The sequence below is a fragment of the Primulina eburnea genome, chromosome 14 (assembly GCF_022965805.1).
Source record: "Primulina eburnea isolate SZY01 chromosome 14, ASM2296580v1, whole genome shotgun sequence".
Taxonomy (NCBI): Eukaryota; Viridiplantae; Streptophyta; class Magnoliopsida; order Lamiales; family Gesneriaceae; genus Primulina; species Primulina eburnea.
In genome coordinates, this window is record NC_133114.1 from 28,900,215 (window position 1) to 28,920,556 (window position 20,342).

General features: G+C 32.4%; 4 protein-coding genes across 6 annotated transcripts; 3 read left to right on the forward strand and 1 right to left on the reverse strand.

Moving 5' to 3' along the window:
* The first annotated feature begins 345 nt into the window (after window positions 1-345).
* On the forward strand, window positions 346-3,083 carry LOC140811663 (amine oxidase [copper-containing] alpha 2, peroxisomal-like). The gene is made up of 5 exons (XM_073169692.1): window positions 346-1,388; window positions 1,511-1,895; window positions 2,018-2,131; window positions 2,267-2,805; window positions 2,879-3,083. Exons 1-5 carry the CDS (start codon window positions 643-645, stop codon window positions 3,081-3,083), a joined length of 1,989 nt encoding a protein of 662 aa, XP_073025793.1. The 5' UTR covers window positions 346-642.
* LOC140811665 (uncharacterized) lies at window positions 810-11,188 on the reverse strand. Its single transcript, XM_073169696.1, has 9 exons — window positions 10,665-11,188; window positions 9,812-10,581; window positions 9,566-9,728; window positions 9,084-9,340; window positions 8,522-8,639; window positions 7,900-8,070; window positions 7,698-7,761; window positions 7,175-7,246; window positions 810-904 (listed from the first exon to the last, which is right to left on the reverse strand). The coding sequence occupies exons 6-9, from the start codon at window positions 7,961-7,963 to the stop codon at window positions 862-864; spliced, it is 243 nt and encodes an 80-aa protein (XP_073025797.1). The 5' UTR covers window positions 7,964-8,070; window positions 8,522-8,639; window positions 9,084-9,340; window positions 9,566-9,728; window positions 9,812-10,581; window positions 10,665-11,188; the 3' UTR covers window positions 810-861.
* LOC140811664 (primary amine oxidase 1-like) lies at window positions 3,632-6,351 on the forward strand. Of its 3 annotated transcripts, none has more exons than XM_073169694.1 (5): window positions 3,632-3,806; window positions 4,040-4,986; window positions 5,094-5,207; window positions 5,406-5,938; window positions 6,033-6,351. In XM_073169694.1, the coding sequence occupies exons 1-5, from the start codon at window positions 3,689-3,691 to the stop codon at window positions 6,190-6,192; spliced, it is 1,872 nt and encodes a 623-aa protein (XP_073025795.1). In that variant the 5' UTR covers window positions 3,632-3,688; the 3' UTR covers window positions 6,193-6,351. The 3 variants fall into 3 exon arrangements, with proteins under 3 accessions (XP_073025795.1, XP_073025796.1, XP_073025794.1); XM_073169695.1 differs by having other exon boundaries at window positions 3,655-3,694; window positions 6,033-6,348; XM_073169693.1 differs by having other exon boundaries at window positions 3,707-4,986; window positions 6,033-6,347.
* Window positions 11,189-18,071: 6,883 nt separating the features above from the next.
* Window positions 18,072-19,443, forward strand: LOC140812612 (uncharacterized). The gene has a single exon (XM_073170923.1). The coding sequence runs from the start codon at window positions 18,565-18,567 to the stop codon at window positions 19,321-19,323; it is 759 nt and encodes a 252-aa protein (XP_073027024.1). The 5' UTR covers window positions 18,072-18,564; the 3' UTR covers window positions 19,324-19,443.
* Window positions 19,444-20,342: the final 899 nt, after the last annotated feature.

Below are 20,342 nucleotides of genomic sequence, written 5' to 3' on the forward strand. Positions count from 1 at the left end.
AAAGAACCCTTAAGATTACTTAATAATTTAATTGGCCAACTTAAATGAACAAGGACATATAAAGAAATTCCAAATTCATTTAAGATAGACAATCCATTACAAAAAGAACCTTTAAGATTACCTAATAATTTAATTGGCCAATTTAAATGAACAAGGACATATAAAGAAATTCAGAAGTGGTATATTTATATGTATTATATATATATATATTATATTATATATATATATAATACATAAATTAGTTAATTTAATAAATTAATCGCTGAAATAAAATAACTCCATTCAAGATATGATAATCCATATACGTAAAAATAAATAACTGAGGACACGCCTGTCAACTTTCCCAAAACACGTGACCTTCAAGGATATATTTCATTTTTATTTACGATTTACCAATTAAAAAAAACTATAAATCTCGGCATTGACCTGTAAAATGATCCGTTAGCCTCGCCATGCTTAAATTATATAGTATATCATTTGACTTGAAAGAGGAGATATGGTAGCCTCCCAAAATAAGATATAAAAAGATTATTGTATTACGTATATTATACATTTATATGTAATTTTTTATGAGCCGGACTATGTGTATATATATTACATAATTTGGAAGAAGAAGCAACGTATCCAAATCACAGCGAAATCATGCTTCCCAAGCTCAAAAATCTCCTATTCTTCCTTGTTTTCCTCATTTCTGCAGTCTTTTCAAGTTCGAGTTATCATCCTCTGGACCCTCTTACCCCATCCGAGCTCAACCAAACTCAAACTTTAATCAACAACTACTTCTCCTCACCTCCACAAAACGTAAGCTTCCACTATGTTGGTTTAGATGAGCCAGAAAAATCCCATGTTCTTTCATGGCAGTCATCTTCCCGCAACCAGCAAATCCCATCTCGCCGAGCATTTGCTATTGTCCGTGTCAATTCAAGAAGCCGTGAAATAATCGTTAATTTATTGAATAACTCTATTATATCTGATAAATTTTATAATGGATATGGCTACCCTTTACTGAACTACGCAGAGCAACTTGCTGCTGGAAATCTTACACTATCTTACCCGCCTTTTATTGCTTCGATTCGGAGAAGGAATCTCAATTTAAAAGAAGTTGTGTGCTTGAGTTTTACTGTGGGATGGTATGGGGAGATAAAGAGTAGTCGAGTGGTTAAAGTCATGTGCTATTATTTGAATGGAACCGTGAATTTTTACATGAGGCCTATAGAGGGAATCGCTACGACAGTTGATCTTGATCGTATGAAAATCGTGGCGTTTCGAGATCGGGTCGTGACTCCCGTTCCTAAAGCAGAAGGAACTAATTATAGGTTCAACTCAAGTGTTCAGGGCCTGGTGAAACAAGTTGGACCAGGTTTTACATTGGATGGGCATGTAGTGAGGTATGGTTATCTAATTACACGTACGAGCGTTAATTTGAGAAATAGCATGGGATATTAAAAGTAGTACCAAATTTGAAATGTTAGGACTAAAATGTTCTTGTATTTCTATAAATATATATCAGGTGGGCTAATTGGGAGCTTCATGTATCATTCGACATGAGAGCTGGTCTAATGATATCCCTTGCTTCGATCTATGATCAAGAGAAAGGCAAATACCGTAGTGTGATGTACAGGGGATTCATATCAGAACTATTTGTTCCTTACATGGATTTAACCGAGGAATGGTACTACAGAACTTTCTTTGATGTTGGCGAGTACGGGTTTGGACTTAGTACGGTAACACTAGAACCATTAAAGGATTGCCCCGAAAATGCGACATTCATGGATGGATACATCACTTCACAGGACGGGACCTCCGCATTGATGCCTAATATTATATGCATATTCGAAAGTTATGCAGGAGACATAATGTGGCGACATACAGAGTTCGGAATACCGGGACAAGAGGTTAGTTGCACTAGGTTTACTGTTTCGTTTTGTTGAATTCTTTAGCAGAACATGACATTGGCTGCTGTATGATTTCAATATTTTACGTTGTACTTTTATGATTTAAATTGAAATTAACGCAGATACAAGAAGTGAGACCGGAGGTGAGCCTGGTCGTGAGAATGGTGGCGGCTGTGGGAAATTATGACTACATTGTGGATTGGGAATTCAAGGAGAGTGGCTCTATTAAAGTCAAAGTAAGTGATCAATAATGTTACAACTTAGATACACAAATTATGTCTGTAGAACATTGTTAGTATTATGTTTCTAGTTTCCTACTAATTGGTTCGAGTAATTTGCTTTTATGAACTGAATTTTCATTACTATGACAGGTTGGGTTGACTGGGTTGCTTCTAGTGAGGGGAACGATATACACAAACAAGGATCAAATACGAGAGGAGGTTTATGGTCCAATACTAGCAGAAAACACAATAGGAGCGAATCATGATCACTTCATCAATTTCAACCTCGATTTAGACGTGGATGGTGTTGCCAATTCCTTCATCAAGAATAAACTTCAGACGGTTCGTGTGCTGGGAAACACATCTCCAAGGAGAAGCTATTGGAGGGTAAATAGCCAAACAGCGAAAACCGAGTCTGATGCAAGAATTCAGTTAGGTTCAGGAACAACTGAGCTGTTAGTGGTGAACCCAAATAAGAAAACTAGAGTTGGCAACTTTGTCGGCTACAGGTTGGTCCCTGGAGTAATAGCAGGCCCCCTTTTATCAGATGATGATTATCCTCAAATTCGGGGAAAGTTTACAAAGTACAACATGTGGGTTACACCTTATAACAAGGCCGAGAAATGGGTTGCGGGCTTATACACTGATCAAAGTCATGGAGACGATGGTTTGCCTATATGGAGCCTAAGGTATCGTAGCATGTAAATTAGCATTTTGAAACACTTTTTTGACAATATTACTGATTTCTTGATTTTGATCCAGAAATAGGAATATTGAGAACAAGGACATTGTGTTGTGGTACACTTTAGGCTTTCACCATGTACCTTGTCAGGAGGATTTTCCGATCATGCCAACTTTGAGTGGATCATTCGAACTCCGGCCAACCAATTTCTTTGAGCACAACCCTGTGCTTAAACCATCACAATATGCCACTGATTCCGCAAATTTAAGTGAATCGGGCCAATAATTCTGGTGCATTCGCTAGGGAGAAGGAGATGGATTTTTGTTGTGTTATGTTCTCAACTTCTCATATCAAATAAATGATTCAGAATGAAGTACTTGTTTCTGTAAAACATTTGATTTATGAATGATTCTACAATCAAACATCTGTTACTTCTGTACTTTTAGATTTTTACAGAAGTTCTTATTTTCTTTTTCTTTTCTTTTTTTGTTGATATTATTGGTAATAAACCGAAATTTTAAACCTGTGAAAGGCAGTCGTCCCCCAGTTGAAAAATACAATGATTTTCTTGTGAAATTTATTCAAAAATTTCAAACTAAAGTTGTCACCTGCCTTGTATCGGCTTTTATAAAACCCAAGTGCCCATAAAATTTTCTAATAAATCCCAAAGGGATTCTTGTGAAATGATATCGATTAAAGTATGCAGCAAACAGATAGGAAACGTAAAGAGGCAACAGTTACTTGATGCCTCAAAAAGAGTAGAACTCGAGTATTATTTGCCTTCAAAGCAAGAAAAAGCATCAAACTTGACAACTAATCCATACAAAGTCGTTATGACCATTAACAAGTTCTATGAAACTTAAAAAAGAGTATGTCCCTTATCCTGAGATATGAAGGTAAGGCAAGTAGAAACAGTCACCACATCAAATAAAATCATTTTAAGTTTTTGTGTGAGCTTTTTATCCCCTCGTTCAAGTTTGTGGTTTTGGGACAAGCTTACGCTACATGGTACCAGTACCAGTTATGGCTTCTGAATCAACTCTGATGCAGATAAATTTGTAATACTATGACAATTACTCTATTGATCTTTTCTTTTGTTTGGTTTCTGTTAGAATCTACAAGCTTATGTCACCCCTTAGATCCTCTTACCCCTAATGAAATCAACCAAGTTAAACTCATTATTCAAAACTCTCATCTCATCTCGTTTCCTAATCTAACCTTTCATTTTCTTGATCTTGAAGAGCCAGACAAGAATGATGTCCTGAAATGGCTATCACTGCATAAAAAACATGGAACTTTCCCCAGCCGTCGAGCCAAGATTGTGATTCGGGTTAAGGGTGAGACTCGCGAACTTGTAGTAGACTTGATCACTCGATCAATCGTGTCAAATGACATGTACAGAGGCCATGGATACCCTCCATTCACGTTCACTGAGTTCTTCCGAGCTATCCAACTCTCGTTAAGGTATCCGCAGTTCCAAGAATCAATCTCAAAAAGAGGGCTTAACATATCAGAAGTCAGTTGCTTGCCGCTGACAACCGGTTGGTTTGGTGAAGTTGTCACAAGAAGAGTTGTAAGAGTTACATGCTTTTACCGAGGAGGGACGACTAACATTTGGTCTAGGCCTATTGAAGGCGTAAGCTTACTAATTGATGTCGAAACAATGGAAGTCATCAAATATTCAGACAGATTCAGAGTACCATTACCTGAAGCCAAAGACACTGATTTCCAAAGCCAGGGGCCTAGCACAATATTCTGTAATGGAAATAGCTCTCAATTATCCATCCAAGGACATGAGATCAGATGGGCAAACTGGAAATTTCACGTGGCATTCCATGCTCGTGCAGGGGTAGTCATATCCACAGCTTCCATTTATGATTCTTCCAAGAATAAGTATCGACATGTGCTTTATAAAGGGCACGTATCAGAAACTTTTGTTCCATATATGGATCCAACAAACGAATGGTATTATCGTACTTTTATGGATGTTGGGGAGTTTGGCTTTGGCCGCTCAGCAAGCACTCTAATTCCACTCATAGACTGTCACGGGAATGCATTGTACATGGATGGATACATGGCTGGTGCAGATGGACGAGCACAGAAAGTCTCGAATGCCATTTGCGTATTTGAACGATACACTGGTGATGTTTCTTGGAGGCATACAGAAGTTGGGGTGCCTGGAAAAGTGGTAAATGGAGGATGCTATTACCTATACTAATTAGTACCAACCCTAGTGCAAATGTGCAATTTGTTGGAGCATTTTTTATTCTGTAATTTAACTGTTTGGCTTTGCAGATAACAAGTGGAGAACCTGAGATAGATCTTGTGGTTAGAATGGTTGCATCAGTTGGAAATTATGATTATATTCTTGATTGGATTTTCAAGAAAAGTGGTTCTGTTAAAGTAGGGGTAAGTGGCCACAATCTATTTTTCTTGAAAATTAATTTTTTCTATCCTAGAATTGAATTTCAAATTCTCTCAGCCAAATCTTCATTTGTTGTCAAATTTGTCATTTATCCATCAAAAGGTGATGTCTTTTCACACAATAAAGAAATATTTTCCTTTTTTAAATATAAGTTATCCCTCACTCGTTTTTAAATATGACAGGTAAGTCTAACAGGGGTATTAGAAATGAAGGCAGTAAACTACACAAGAACAAACCAAATAACTTCAGACATTTCTGGCACACTTGTAGCAGAAAACACGGTTGCAGACAACCATGATCACTTTCTAACATACTACCTAGACCTTGACATTGATGGTACCAAAAATTCATTCATTAAGGCGAAATTGAAAACAATGCCTGCCAAAGCATCACCTAGAAAGAGCTACTGGAGGGTCGTAAAAGAAACGATGAAAAAAGAAGAAGATGCCAGGATTCAAATAGGTTTTGATCCTGTTGAGCTGCTGATTATCAACCCGAATAAGAAGACCAAGATTGGGAATCATGTGGGCTACAAGTTGATCCCGGGGCGGCCAGCAGTTACGTTGTTGAGTAATGACGACTATCCAGAGATAAGGGCGGCTTACACTAAGCACCAAGTGTGGATGACTTGCTACAATAAGACTGAGACATGGGCTGCTGGTTTTTATGCTGATAGGAGTCACGGGGATGATGGTTTGGCTGTTTGGAGCCAAAGGTAATTATAATGCTCGAAAACAGGTATTTGTTTCATGTTATAGCTGATCCATTTCTTAAAGAATTTGATCGACTAAATTTACATATTGGTGCAGGAATCGGCCAATTGTGAACAAAGACTTGGTGCTGTGGTATACAGTTGGTTTCCATCACAGTCCAAACCAGGAAGATTTTCCAGTTATGAATACACTTTATGATGGTTTTGAGCTCACCCCAGCTAATTTTTTTGACAGAAATCCAGTGCTAACATCATGATAATTTAGTTGGGGTAAATTTTCAATTTTGATTTTTCTTCTGATCATCTCAGTACTACTTTTTAAAGGTATCTGCATGCAAAGGGCTTTTTGTTTCCTTTTTATTATAGTTCGATCACGGACACATGCAGCAGTCTTCTTTATATGGATAGTTGAATTTTTATTCTTTATTTACTTGAGAGTACTATATATTTACTAGTGAACTTTTTATTTATATTATCATATAATATTTTGTGAATATATTTTTCATGTAATATTTTATTGAAAATTGAAATTCACTTTATAAACGTAAATTTTAAGACTTTTTTGGCCTTGTGCCCTGAAAATGGCTTGGTTGACTTTCCCTTTTGGAGCTATAGTTAATTAGTTACTCTCGTAGCATGCTTGCTACTATCCTGGTGGCAAGGCCTAAGTTATTCCAGTCCCCTACAGTTACAATCTTAAATAAGTTTTGTATAAAAGAATCCAGGAATTATATTAAAATTAAAAATTTAATAAATAATTTTTTATTATATTCAGCAGCATTTAACGAGCAAACTACTGCAGGATCAATTGTTCTATAAGGCTCTAAAATTTAACTACTCCAGTAAGTGGTTGCTAGCTTTTTTATCCCCATAGTAAAAATTAATACCCGTAGATTCGGGATTTAAGATGAAAATCAGGTGAAAAATGGCACCCCAAACATAATTGTAACCTGTTATTTTGAAAAGAAGTTTAACGCTAAGAAATTAAAATGATCGGTTAAAGGTTTTTGCTTTTTACAATTCATGGACCAGCAGTTAGATTTTATTCTATAATTTCTTATTTCCGCCAGTTCCCCAACTCAAGTCAATAGCTTCTAGTCAGAAAGGCAACAGCATACCAATAGGCGCAGTAACAAAATCAAGTAGACATCAATGATCATCTAAGTAATAATATTTGCATTATCACACTGGAAGGCAACAACGATTTGCTATGGGACAAAAATGTGACAAAATAATTACCTATGAGCAAAACAAGCTTCAGAGCATCTGTCAGACGCCTTCCAAGATTCCATTTTTTCTCTTCGTAATCCCCTACATGGACATTAAGATTAAAAGGTTAACATAGTAAAAAATGAAAACAAACCTAAATTAAATGACGTTGATAAACACTGGAAATGTTCGATCTCATAGGAAATGATCAATTTGTTCCACATTCAGTCAATAATTAGAAAATGGGGAGTGCACTAGCACACGTTACTCTAAGGATGGGGAGAAGTTCACAATTGATAATATCATTTAATCAACTATACTAAACCACAAACAGACTCAAAGAACGTCATTCATATTGATCGTGAAGAAGCAAGACCACCTGCATCATCAACTAATAATGGCCTATGGATCGGCAATTATGCACACCTAATGCATTGACTCATATATTTCAGCATCTGAAAATGCAAATAACGGCAAAACATTGCTGGAAAAAAAATCTTTTTTCTTGGTTATAGTAAAAATAGGAAATAGAGGAGATAAACATGATGCAGACCTTGCAAATGTAGCATATGAACTTTCTTCAAATGGAAGAAAAACCATTCTCACCACTAAGCTCCCTGAAAGATCAAAGTGAAACATATAAGACAACTCACTCATGGTTTGTTGGAATCCCTCACCATATCTGAAAAGTGAGTGATTAATCCACACCAAGCAACTACAAATACAAGGAAAAGGCTTCATGAATGACTACTTGCCTAGTTTGTCCACGAGTCCATACACTGCTTGGTTATATGGTGTGTCCAACCATATGAGGACCATTTTTTCACCTACCTGAAGTATCAATTTTCGGAAAGATTGAAGAGTAAAATCAAACACATGTTTGCAAGTGGCTGGTCATAAACTCATAATCCATTATATTCCCAACTCTGCACAAAATAAGCAGCTTACAATGAAAACTGAATATATTGACTTCTTTCACTTCGAAAAACTTCTTGATTCAAATTAAAGAATAAATATTTTGCTCCAACATCATAGAACGTAGAAGCAGATTTCACATGTGTCAAACTAATACATCATAACAGATATACAAGCCCAATAATTAATCAGGGTCCCCAAAAAAAAAAACACGTATATTACTATATGGCATGAAAAGGTATCACACATAAGCTAAATTACATTTTGAATAAGGTCAAACTTAATATTTGATATACCACAAGATCGTGAGGGTTTGATAGGAATCATGAAAGTACTACCATGTGTTCAAATAAAAAATTCCACTGCAAGGAACAAGATATATCATTATTTTCCTTCAACTTACTACGCGTTGAGAAAAAATGCCAGCTAAATAAAAGCATGAATCTCAAGATAGAGCAATACCGGAAAGGGAAAAGGACATCACTTTTATAAACTCAGGATAGAAGAAAGTAGCCCCAATAACCTAAAAAATAAAAGCTCCATATGCTGTCTGGGACAGGAAAAATACAATTGCTTTCTCCTGAAAATATAACATACAATTGTTCATGCTAGAAGTCACAACTAACCTGACCCTCTACACTAAACAGATAAGTTTAGCACCAGGTAAAGCAGGCACATACAGAAAAATAATTAAAGGAAATAGATTTAAAGGTTGGATTAAAAATGAAAAGATTTAGGACCACAAAAGGTGGAAGATTATAAAGAAAGGCAAAACTTGCAGGCCATGACCATCAAACATGTAGATTAACTGAGGATATCAAAAGCAGCTCTCAGGTATGTCTAGAGCTCCAATCAAACATTAAAAGAGTACAATAAATAACTAAAGCTTTATTCAATTCATTTAATTATACATTTGGTCAACTCTGACTTATAAGAATAAAGGAGTGTAAAGGTTCTTCACGTTTGAAAGAACAAACAAAAAGGCCCTCACGTTTGACAATGCATACAAAAAATTTCCACATACCAGGTCAGGTTGCTTCAGGATGAGTTTCTATGAAAATTCAGGAACTTTCAAGTTTGGAGTTTTAGGGTTTAAAAAAATTCTGCGCTCCAATTCTGTTATCTGCTCGGTGCTTAGTTTGAAACTCTCTGGATAATATGTTGTAATACAACGTGAAAGAGTGGCTGCAGTTTCAACTAGCAGTCGCAATCGGAGAAGAAGCAAGGTCTGGGACAAAATATAAAAGGGTTCAGCCAGTAGCTCAAGTACACATGCAAAACCTACATATGCATGAAAATCCAATCATCAAAACATCTTAACTAGAGAGAGAAACATAAATGAGAAGAGTTATGAAGGTTATAACATAATCAATCCGGAATACAAAATATATTATTTTCAAATGCAAAACCTTTTGTTATGAGGAAATGTAGATCTTAAAAGAAAGGTTTTAACAATTTAGTTTCAGAATTAGATATGTAAATTATGAAAATGCATAATTAGCTAACCTTAATCAAAATAGCTTGTGCATATGGACTAGAATAACTTAGGTCCTGCCACCAGAATACTAGAAAGCATGCTACAATTGTAACCATAGCTCCAAAAGGGAAAGTCAAGCAAGCCATTTTCAAAATCTTTGCTGCATTCGCTCCGGTGGCTGAAGCCCCATCCCTGCAAAATAAAGCTGTCTTTCAAATTTTTACTTCCATAAATGGCACAAGGACTTTAATGGGCGTAGGAGAAGATCCATTTACGTTCAATTCAAAACAAAATGGCACTTTAACTCAACCATTAAGTCATTAAACAATTAAGCTCCATTCCAAACAACCGCAAAGGAATTTCAGATATCTTGGTAGTATCATCATATGACCTGGTTATATTGAATACAAGACAAAAGGCAGAAAAACCTTCATGACACAATGACAATTCATCAATATACTAGATCATTTGAAGTTAACAACTACTTGAATGAAGCAACTTAAAGCAAAATAGTGAATCCAACCGAGCGCATGGAAATAAGTAGAAATGTTTTGCATGAATAACAAAAAAAATGTTCAAGCCCTATAGTGGCATCAGTAGAAACATCCAAGGATATACCACCCAACATCTGCCCCCATGCACGCACGTTAAAATTTTTGGATGATATGATTCAAGAAAAGTGTACGACCGAAACACGTGATTCAGCTCAGCGATTACAACTCGAGAGGGCAAATAAACTATAAATCAATAAATCTAAAACACACGCACACACAAATTCTTTTTGGAAATACGAAATAGAATTCAAACTTTATTTACCAAAACTAACTAGTCTTATTATTGGGAACCAAAATTTAAGCTTTCCACCAGAAACTACAAAATCAATTCGAATCATAACATGGGTGTTTCCCAATTGTCAACTCTTATCCTCATATTCACTGCAACAAAAAGAAATTTTATTCATATACCGCATAATCTTCCTCAGTCAAGTGTCTGACGATCCAGGAATTGAAAATGAATGGTATTCCCCTTGACAAAAATTGCGTAGCTACAAGCGCAAAATCATTGTAATTACAGCATCCTAAGACTAATCGTGGTCAAGCCAAGTGGATAGGAATGATAGAACCGTACCCAATAAGTACTTGAAAGTACGAGGTAGATTATCACCTCCGTCTCCATTGGAAAGCTTCGACTTGACATCTGGGAAACCAGTTCTTAATTGGATCCTCTGCTGGATATTTACGAAAACGGGTCTTTACCCAAGGCCCATTTTGGTCGAACAATGGTTCTATAACTAGGCCCAGACAATCCGATCCAACTTATCAAGCTCGTGATGAGCTGCCCCAACTTTCTGTAGAAAAACTGAATTTGGTGTCTTCTGCTTAACAAGACACAATTCCAAAATCCAATCACGTAAAGTCACCACAATTAGCCCAAAGACCCAAAAACTCTACCACCGACGTGTCCCATCAAACCAGAAACTTTTGCTGTCAAAGATAAATCCTCATTAGCGGAAAAGAGGGAGAGAATTTATCATCATGGTATGCAAAGTTATTGAGTTTGGTTTTTTTTTTTAATTTCGGTCAAGATTGCATTTTAAGCTCAAAAAAAGGCTTCTTTGGGCTTGATCCACTCGGATAGATATTTAATTTAGGGAAACCTCTGTGGTGGTAACGTCATTACGGAGTACTAACGTGAATTAAGTAAACAGGAAGAGGAAGGAAATTATTCTGTGTTGTAGAATGTGCTATGAAAGCACCCTGCCTAAATCAAGAACTAAAAATAATGGATAATTGTTCCAAGAAGAAAACCAGTGCATTATAAATATTGAAGTTCAAAAATTAAGTAGAGTCCTCTCAAAATCTATTGTTTAATTTTTTATTAAGTTTTATGTTAGAGGGTATATATATATATATATATATATATATATAGATTGATCTGATTTATATTTACAATAAAAATAATATTTTCATGAGTTAAATCAGAGATGATTTAATATTTATCTCACAAAATTAGTGTGTATGATGACGATTTTATAAGAATATTTGTGTTATTTATTTAAAAAAAAAAACTATTTAATTTGGGCAAAAACTTATGTGAGATGGTCTCACGAGTCATAATTTGTGAGACGAATATCTTATTTTAGTCATTTATTAAAAATATTACTTTTTATGCTAAGAGTATTACTTTTTATTGTGAATATCGATAATGTTGACTCGTCTCACAGATAAAAATTCGTGAGATCGTCTTACAATAGACATATTATTTAAATTGACACTTGTAACCATACCTTAAAAAAAAACAAACAAACAAACTCTCCATGACTCTAATTAGAATAAAACATTTTTTTAATATTAATGTAATTATCCTAAATGGGCCCCAGTTTCATATTTCATGCTTTTTCGGATCTTTTCCCCGGGTTTTCAGGTTCCTCTCAGTGTGGCCCGCATTAAACTCAATTTCTTCCTTTTTTTTGTTACTTCGAGTTTTGTCAGTGTCATTTAACCTAATTAACTTATTTATGGGGTAGTAATTTGTATATTGTAGTAGAAAATTAACATTTCGAAAAAAAAATTGATAGAAGATTTAAAATTAGTACCACATTCTAACGTGTAATAAACAAGTTGTTGAGTCATATGGAGATTGACACGACCACATTTTTTAAATTTTCAAGTTGAGCAATAAGAGGTTGTTTGATAAAATTTATTTAATTAACGTTCATATCTTATAATTTTAGAGCCAATAGACTATACAGTCTTACTTTAAAAACAAACATATAAAATATATGGATAAAATTAAATAATTGAATTTAAATATGAAGGTGTATTTAATATAAAAATAATGCAAATGAATATTTTGGGGCATATAAACGGTTAAACAACTTATTTTGTCATTTTTATAAATTGTTTTAAAGGGCGTATTCAAACAACGTTTCTTGGTGGTTTAGAAATATAAACATTATTGAGTAGGTCTTTTGTGAGACGGTCTTACGAATCTTTATCTGTGAGACGGATCAATCCTATCGATATTCAAAATAAAAAGTAAATACTCTTAGAATAAAAAGTAATATTTTTTCATGGATGACCCAAATAAAATATCTGTATAACAAAATACGACCCGTGAGACCGTTTAACAGGGACGGATCTACTATCAGGTGATGGGTTTGCTGACTATTCCAGTTTTTATCGTTGCTACAAAACGGTCATTCTCAACTAATGAATATCGTCAAAACTAGGATTTAGAGCAACATGAATGATGATTTTCTTTCGGATGTATTGATGCTATTTATTTAAAGAGAAATTGTTTAAAATATTTGTATAGATATTATTATTGAAGAGTTCGAAATTTTAAGGAATGTCGAATTCGTTTTAGTTAGAAATTTTCTTTTTAAAATGTATTGGTTATGTTTAGTTGAATATAACCGATATAATTTTTGTATTTCCTTTTTAACATTTTGTCGGTGTTTTATAAACGGTCCCCACAGAGTCGAAATTCTAGATCCGCCCCTGCCGTTTAACACATGTTTTTGCCAACATTTATTAAGCACGATGAGTCAAAATATAGATGAGTAATCAACATGAATGATTATTCAAACTTTGAAATTTAGAATGCATGGGCGTAACATTTTCAAAGATTATATATATAGAGAGACAACACAACCTTGAGTTGAAGTTCCAGGTCACTGATTTTATGATGTTTTAAACTATTTTTATACCTTACTTACACTAATACAACTAGCCTCAGATTCTCTCTAATCCAAGGTTTGTTAAATATATATATATATATATATAATTATTGTTACAGCACATATATAATTATGTATATATTAATAAAGATTTACTCGATTTATGCTTAGCTGTGAAGAGCATATAACAGTTCTCAAAATCTCAACGCAGGATTTTCAATAATGGACATTGGACACGATCATGCCTTTTATTAATTCCAATATTTCATTTCCCATTATATTATATCTTCTAACTTTTTATTTTTATATAACTACAGTTATTAGTTATCATATCGTACACACCAAACATAACCTTAAAGTGTCGTTAAGATTCATGAGGTCAAATCAAAATACACCAATTGAACAAAGGATATACAAATTCATTCATGTAAAATGACAAGAATGGCCATATTCACGTGAGAATAAAACAACACAATTTAACAAATAACAGTCAGAAATCTTTCAAGGGTGTATGTGACAAATATTCTAGTGTGTTTCTTGAATTCAAGTCGAGAAATGAAGTGTTTCGCATGGCATGTATTAGTTTCATGTAGCCACATGCAAAGGACCTCTCCCATGTTATTTTTTATCAATGTGAGATGAAAGTCAGAGAAGACTACAGCTTCTCTTTCTTTGACTAATCCATGTCTAATTATTCGATCATTCGCCGCTCGGCAAATATATCTAGCTTATTACACTTGATGGTGCTCTCCAAGATAATTAAACCCCGAAATATCTTAATCAATAATACAATTAAAAATGACTATCTTACTATATGTTGATGAGTCATGATATATATATATATATCAACATCCATGCTTTCAGGTGTCGAGAATTTTGATTGATAATAAGATGTTGTTAATTAAACGTCATTTATATATTGATAGTTATGATACAATTGGTTTAGGTGCCAACAGGCGCATAGTTGATTAGCATAAACTTGTGGAAAACACCATCTCCAAACAAAGACCAAACAAAGGTTTGCTCCAAAACCCCATGAAATTCCTAATTGATCAATAGGAGGGGAGTGGGCAGATTTACACATAATAATGGTGTGGCTTTATTAATCGCCTCTGTTTCGTGTACGTTATGTTTAATTGAAACAATGGCATGCAGCAGGACCCACGCTGCTCCAATTTCTACTTTATAATAACCAGCAGTACATTGCACCTTCACATCGAGTTGCGTACATCCCCTCACGTTACGCTATAATAACTATTTTTTTTTTTTATTTTTATTTTTATTTTTATTTTTATTTTTATTTTTATTTTGGCCGTAAGACTCGAGAACCAAAAGACAGTATGTTGCATATCTGATCCATATATCAATGTAATAATTGTCTATTGGATCTCGTAATCTTTATATTTTTCTACCACGGGAAACAAAGCAAGTTAATCGCAATGTCGTCACGTAATCACAAAGATAGTATATATTCTTACATTTTTGTTATTCATTATTTCAAAAAATTTCTTTTAGTTTTTAAAAGTTATAAATAATCTCCCGCGCCATATATATATATATATACTAGGAACGAACACGTGCGATGCACGTGGGTGACTAATAATGAAAAATATAATCTCGAGAATTAGATAATATTTAAAATCGTTTGAATAAAATTTTGTTTATGAGTATTTATTAATCTAAATACATCAAAAAACAATACATTATGACAATAAATCTTATATATTCACTTATTTATATGACATTTTTCAATCCGCTGATTATAACATAATGACAGCTCTCTTAAATCAACAAAAATATTTTTCATCCAAATATCATTCAAAATGAAAAATAATAAAAATAAAATTAATAGAATAGTGAATTTTACCAAAATCAAAACCACAATGTACTTAAATAGAGTACAGACAAATGTCAAATAAAATTATCTTAATTTACTAAATTATCATAATAATGTTAAAATAAAACCGTTAAAACTTGTTACTAAGTTAAATATCACTTGTGCTTTTGTTAACTTTTAACCCCTTGTGGATTTTATTTAACTTTCTATGTTTTTTTTTAAAATACATATTATAGATAATTAATTTTTTATCAGAATCAATCATTTATAAATTAATATTGGTGATTAATAATTTCAGTGAAATAAAATTTTTTAACATAATATCACTCAAATAAATATGTGTAGTAAAACACATATATAAAATAATATGTAATATTCAGTTAAAAAATATCGTATGTAAAATTGTAATATATAACAAATGATAATAAATTATCAACATAATTCATATTTATTATAATGATTATTTTAATTAAAAAAATTAACAGGATTATATCATAAATTTAGTTCAAAATTAGAAAGTAATTTTCATTCTTTTTAATTTATCATTACTTTTTATTTATATGAATAAAGTTGAAATAGATCAAACTAATCAAATTATTCTGTAAATAAAATATAAATTTTTTTTTGCAAAAAATCATATAGAATCTACATGAACTCAATGTTCATTTTCATTGGAAAAGTATCATAAGATAAATGACATTTACTGACATGATTTTAATAAAACTTGTAGAAAAGTGTAAGCTTGAGATATATATTGAGATATTACTTAAATATCATAATTTAATAAAATAAAGTGTAATATTAAGATATTTTGTAATATTTGTCGTTAATTCAACCAAATAATGAAATAAGGTTATTATCATTTTCAATCACAATCCTTAAATATATTTTCTCAAATAATTTAAAACACGTAATTAATTTAGTTAAATTATCGTAATATTAATCGAGTTATACCTGATCACAAATCAAATGATTTCATCCGAAAGCAAACCAATATACTATCTTAACCACACTTCACCTAAACTATTTCATCATGACAAATTTTGAGTGGAGATGATAATGACAATCATTTACCCACACATATGCTCCGTTGAGTTGCAATAATAATAATAATATTATTATTATTATTATTATTATACTATTTATTAGTAATCATGACTTAGTTAATGTGGTGTGATACATAAATAATATTTAAACAACATGAACAATTTTGAAATTTAAAAATGAGGTTAAAAGTTCTTGATGTAACAAAACTAAAATAAATATAAACTAATATATAATTCGGAAAATGAGAACTTAAAATGACTATCAAAATAAATCATCGGAAATTAATATAATCTCATAATTTTGTGAAAGATGATAAATTTATTAAATATATTAACCGAACTGTAGAAAAGATGAAAGAAAAGAAATGGTAACAAAACACGAACCATCGATAAATTAAATTAATTAAATCAAAGAAACTAACGTAACATCAAATAATTAAGTTAAAAACTAATAGGAGGAGGAAAATAGATAATCACTAAAAGATCCAATGCATTAAACAAATTAATGTAATAAAAGTAAAATAAATATACACTATATAGTTTGGATAGGGGAGCTCAAAATAACCATAAAAATATATCCTTAGAGACCAAGATATAATCTTCAAATTTTGTGAAAAGCGACAAGAAGTAACCGAACTCTGAAAAAGAATAATTCGGGAGAGGAGAACTTAAAATTACTATCAAAATAAATCATTGGGAACTAATATAATCTCATAATTTTGTGAAAGATGATAAATTTATTATATAGATTAACCGAACTGTAAAAAAGACGAAAGGAAAAAATGGTAACAAAACACGAACTGTCGATAAATTAAACTAATTAAATCAAATAAACTAACGTAACATCAAATAATTAAGTTAAAAAACTCATAGAGGGAGGAAAATAGATAATCACTAAAATAAAATGAAACACTAAAAGATCCAATGCATTAAACAAATTAATGTAATAAAAGTAAAATAAATGTACACTATATAGATTGGATAGAAGAACTCAAAATAACCATCATAATAAATCCAGAGACCAAGATATAATCTTTAAATTTTCTGAAAAGTGACAAGAATTAACCGAACTCTGAAAAAAAAACAAGAAGAAGCCATGTAGAATTGCAAGACGGGAAAAAAAGGAATGAATTCAATGTTTTCAATGAATATTAATGCTCATATATTAATAATAAATAATTATTTATAGTTATTTAAGACAAGCAAAGAAATTACAAGTTAACCCATATAAGAATACAACTTGCTAAGCTAGATAAAGAAGGACATATAGAGAAATTCACAATTGGAAGTGGTATATTTAAATTTAATTAATTAATAATAATAAAATAAAATAATAAGTAGATAGTTATAGTTATTTAAGACAAACAAGAAATTACAACTTAACCCATATAAGAATATAACTTGCTAAGCTAGATAAATAAGGACATATAGGGAAATTCACAATTGAAAGTGGTATATTTATATGTAAGTAGAAATGCTCATATATTAATAATAAATAATTATTTATAGTTATTTAAGACAAGCAAAGAAATTACAAGTTAACCCATATAAGAATACAACTTGCTAAGCTAGATAAAGAAGGACATATAGAGAAATTCACAATTGGAAGTGGTATATTTAAATTTAATTAATTAATAATAATAAAATAAAATAATAAGTAGATAGTTATAGTTATTTAAGACAAACAAGAAATTACAACTTAACCCATATAAGAATATAACTTGCTAAGCTAGATAAATAAGGACATATAGGGAAATTCACAATTGAAAGTGGTATATTTATATGTAAGTAGATTAATTAATTAATAATAATAAAATAAAATAATAAGTAGATAGTTATAGTTATTTAAGACAAACAAGAAATTACAACTTAACCCATATAAGAATATAACTTGCTAAGCTAGATAAATAAGGACATATAGGGAAATTCACAATTGAAAGTGGTATATTTATATGTAAGTAGATATATATATATATCCTTAAAACCTTACAAAATAGCCGTTGTCTGTATGTTTTTTTTGGCCTGTCTGCACTTATTTTTGCATAATATTATATTGATGTTTGACAGATACTTCAATCATGCAGCTGCGTAATTAAGTTGTATATATCATTGTCCAAAAATATTCGACAAGATAAAGTTTTTTTAAAAGTATACGTGGTAAATTTTATTTTCCTCCGATAAATTACTGAACTTGGTGACAAAAGTGGAAGTTTTTTTGTCTTTTTAATCTTCCAAGGTGTCCATGTGCTGTCCGCAAACTCCATCAATAAACTTAGATCACTTGTTTGATCTTCACCAGACCACCTAGCTTTTAATATTACCTACCAGCCGTCCAAAAACGTTACCATTGTCAAATATTAAATCTAAATTACATAACTCTTGTCAAAAACAAATAATCAAACCGTAAAAAGTATTTCATCCCTCTATAAAGCACACCCAAATTCCGCAACTCAAGGTTCATGCATGATAGATCTAACTCACCAACCAAACTCTCCAACTTCACTGCAAATGGAATCCCTTCAAGCCACCTCGAAGTCCATCGAACCGAGCTTTAGCCCCGTCTCGAGCCCCAGGATTTCTTTCTCGGCCGAGTTTCTTGATGAAAACAACTTCATCTCCATATGTCCTAACCCTCGAGCGGAGAAAGAGATGGTTGAGAGGGCTTCGCGCAACGTGGAATTCGAGTTTCTTTCGGGAAAATTAACCAACATGATCGCTGCGGATGAACTGTTCAGTGAAGGCAAGTTGCTTCCCTTCTGGCAGATGCATCATGCCGAGAAACTCCACAAGATCAGCCTCAAAACGGAAAATGCCGAGGAAACGCCGGGGGAAAGCGAGAAAAATAACAAGGGGGAGAGCAGAATCAACTGGTTTCTTGATGACGATCCCTCCCCTAGACCACCTAAATGTACTGTTCTGTGGAAAGAGTTACTGAGGTTGAAAAAACAACGTGCCTCGACTCTAACCCCGTCTTCTTCTTCGTCCTCGTCTTCTTCTTCTTCAAACTCAGCCGCTGAAATTCCGTCAGCCGATCATGAGAGAAAAGAAGGGGTAGGGAATAAAGAAAAAGTAGTGAAGAGAATCAAGAAAGGCCTCGAAAGAACGAGATCAGCTAATATAAGAATAAGGCCTGTGATTAATGTGCCTATTTGCAACCAAGGGAAAAACAGTGTACTGCCTCCACTGTTTTCTTCAAGAAAAGGAAAATTAATAGAGAGGTAAAAGATTTCGAGGCGATGATGTAGAAATGTTGTATTCGCTATTTTACTGTGATTTTCCCCCTTTTTTCCTCCATTTTTTGGTTTTCTTTTTTCAATCCAGATTTGATGTGACAAGAGTACGTAAATTAATTACAAATAATTTTCTCGTGGCTTATAGCAAGACCAAGACAGGGAACATGATCCAGGGAGGTAGTATGATGTTGATTTTTTCAGAGTTTCCCTTTTGATAAAATGTTTGAAGATTATCAAATCGGAAAAGGTGGATGTTTGACGAACTTTACATGCTTAATTAGTAAATAATATATTAAATAATATGCTAAAAATAAACTAAAGTAAACTTCAGAACATTTCATGTGCAAACATCAGACAATGGAGTTCAGAGATTTACAATTACCTTAATGATGAGTTGGACAAAGTTTTTTTTCACATTTAATTATATATACTCATACTTTGACTTCTTATATTACAAATGAAACGAAGTTATTCTTGACATTATGTTTTAATTTAGTTCTACAACACACACACACACATACAAAACATTTTTAAACCATTAATATTCATCAATTTTTTGTGCACAATTTATTTATTTATTTTTTTTTTTAAAAAAAAGAGGTTTCTTGAAATGGATGATCGGATTTCTAATCTTGCAACTTATACCACGGAATCGATCCTGCCACACATTTGGGATAGACATTTTCTTAAGAATTAAATTTTTACATAATAATTAAACATAGAATTTTTGGGTATTTCAAAAATAAAATGATTTTGTTATATGTACAGTGTTTTGTGTTTTTATTTTCTGTAACTAAAATAGTTTCATTAGACACGTTATATACAACTAAAAAATAATTTTATAAAAATTGTAAATTAAACAAATAAACAATTAATTTAAAATGTATAATTGATGTAAAAATATTGGTAGGAAATAAAAACAATCAATTCATTTTTGACAAAAACTTGTATGAGACGGTCTCACAGGTAAAATAAAAACCTACCCTTCATTTTTTTCCAGTGGTAAAA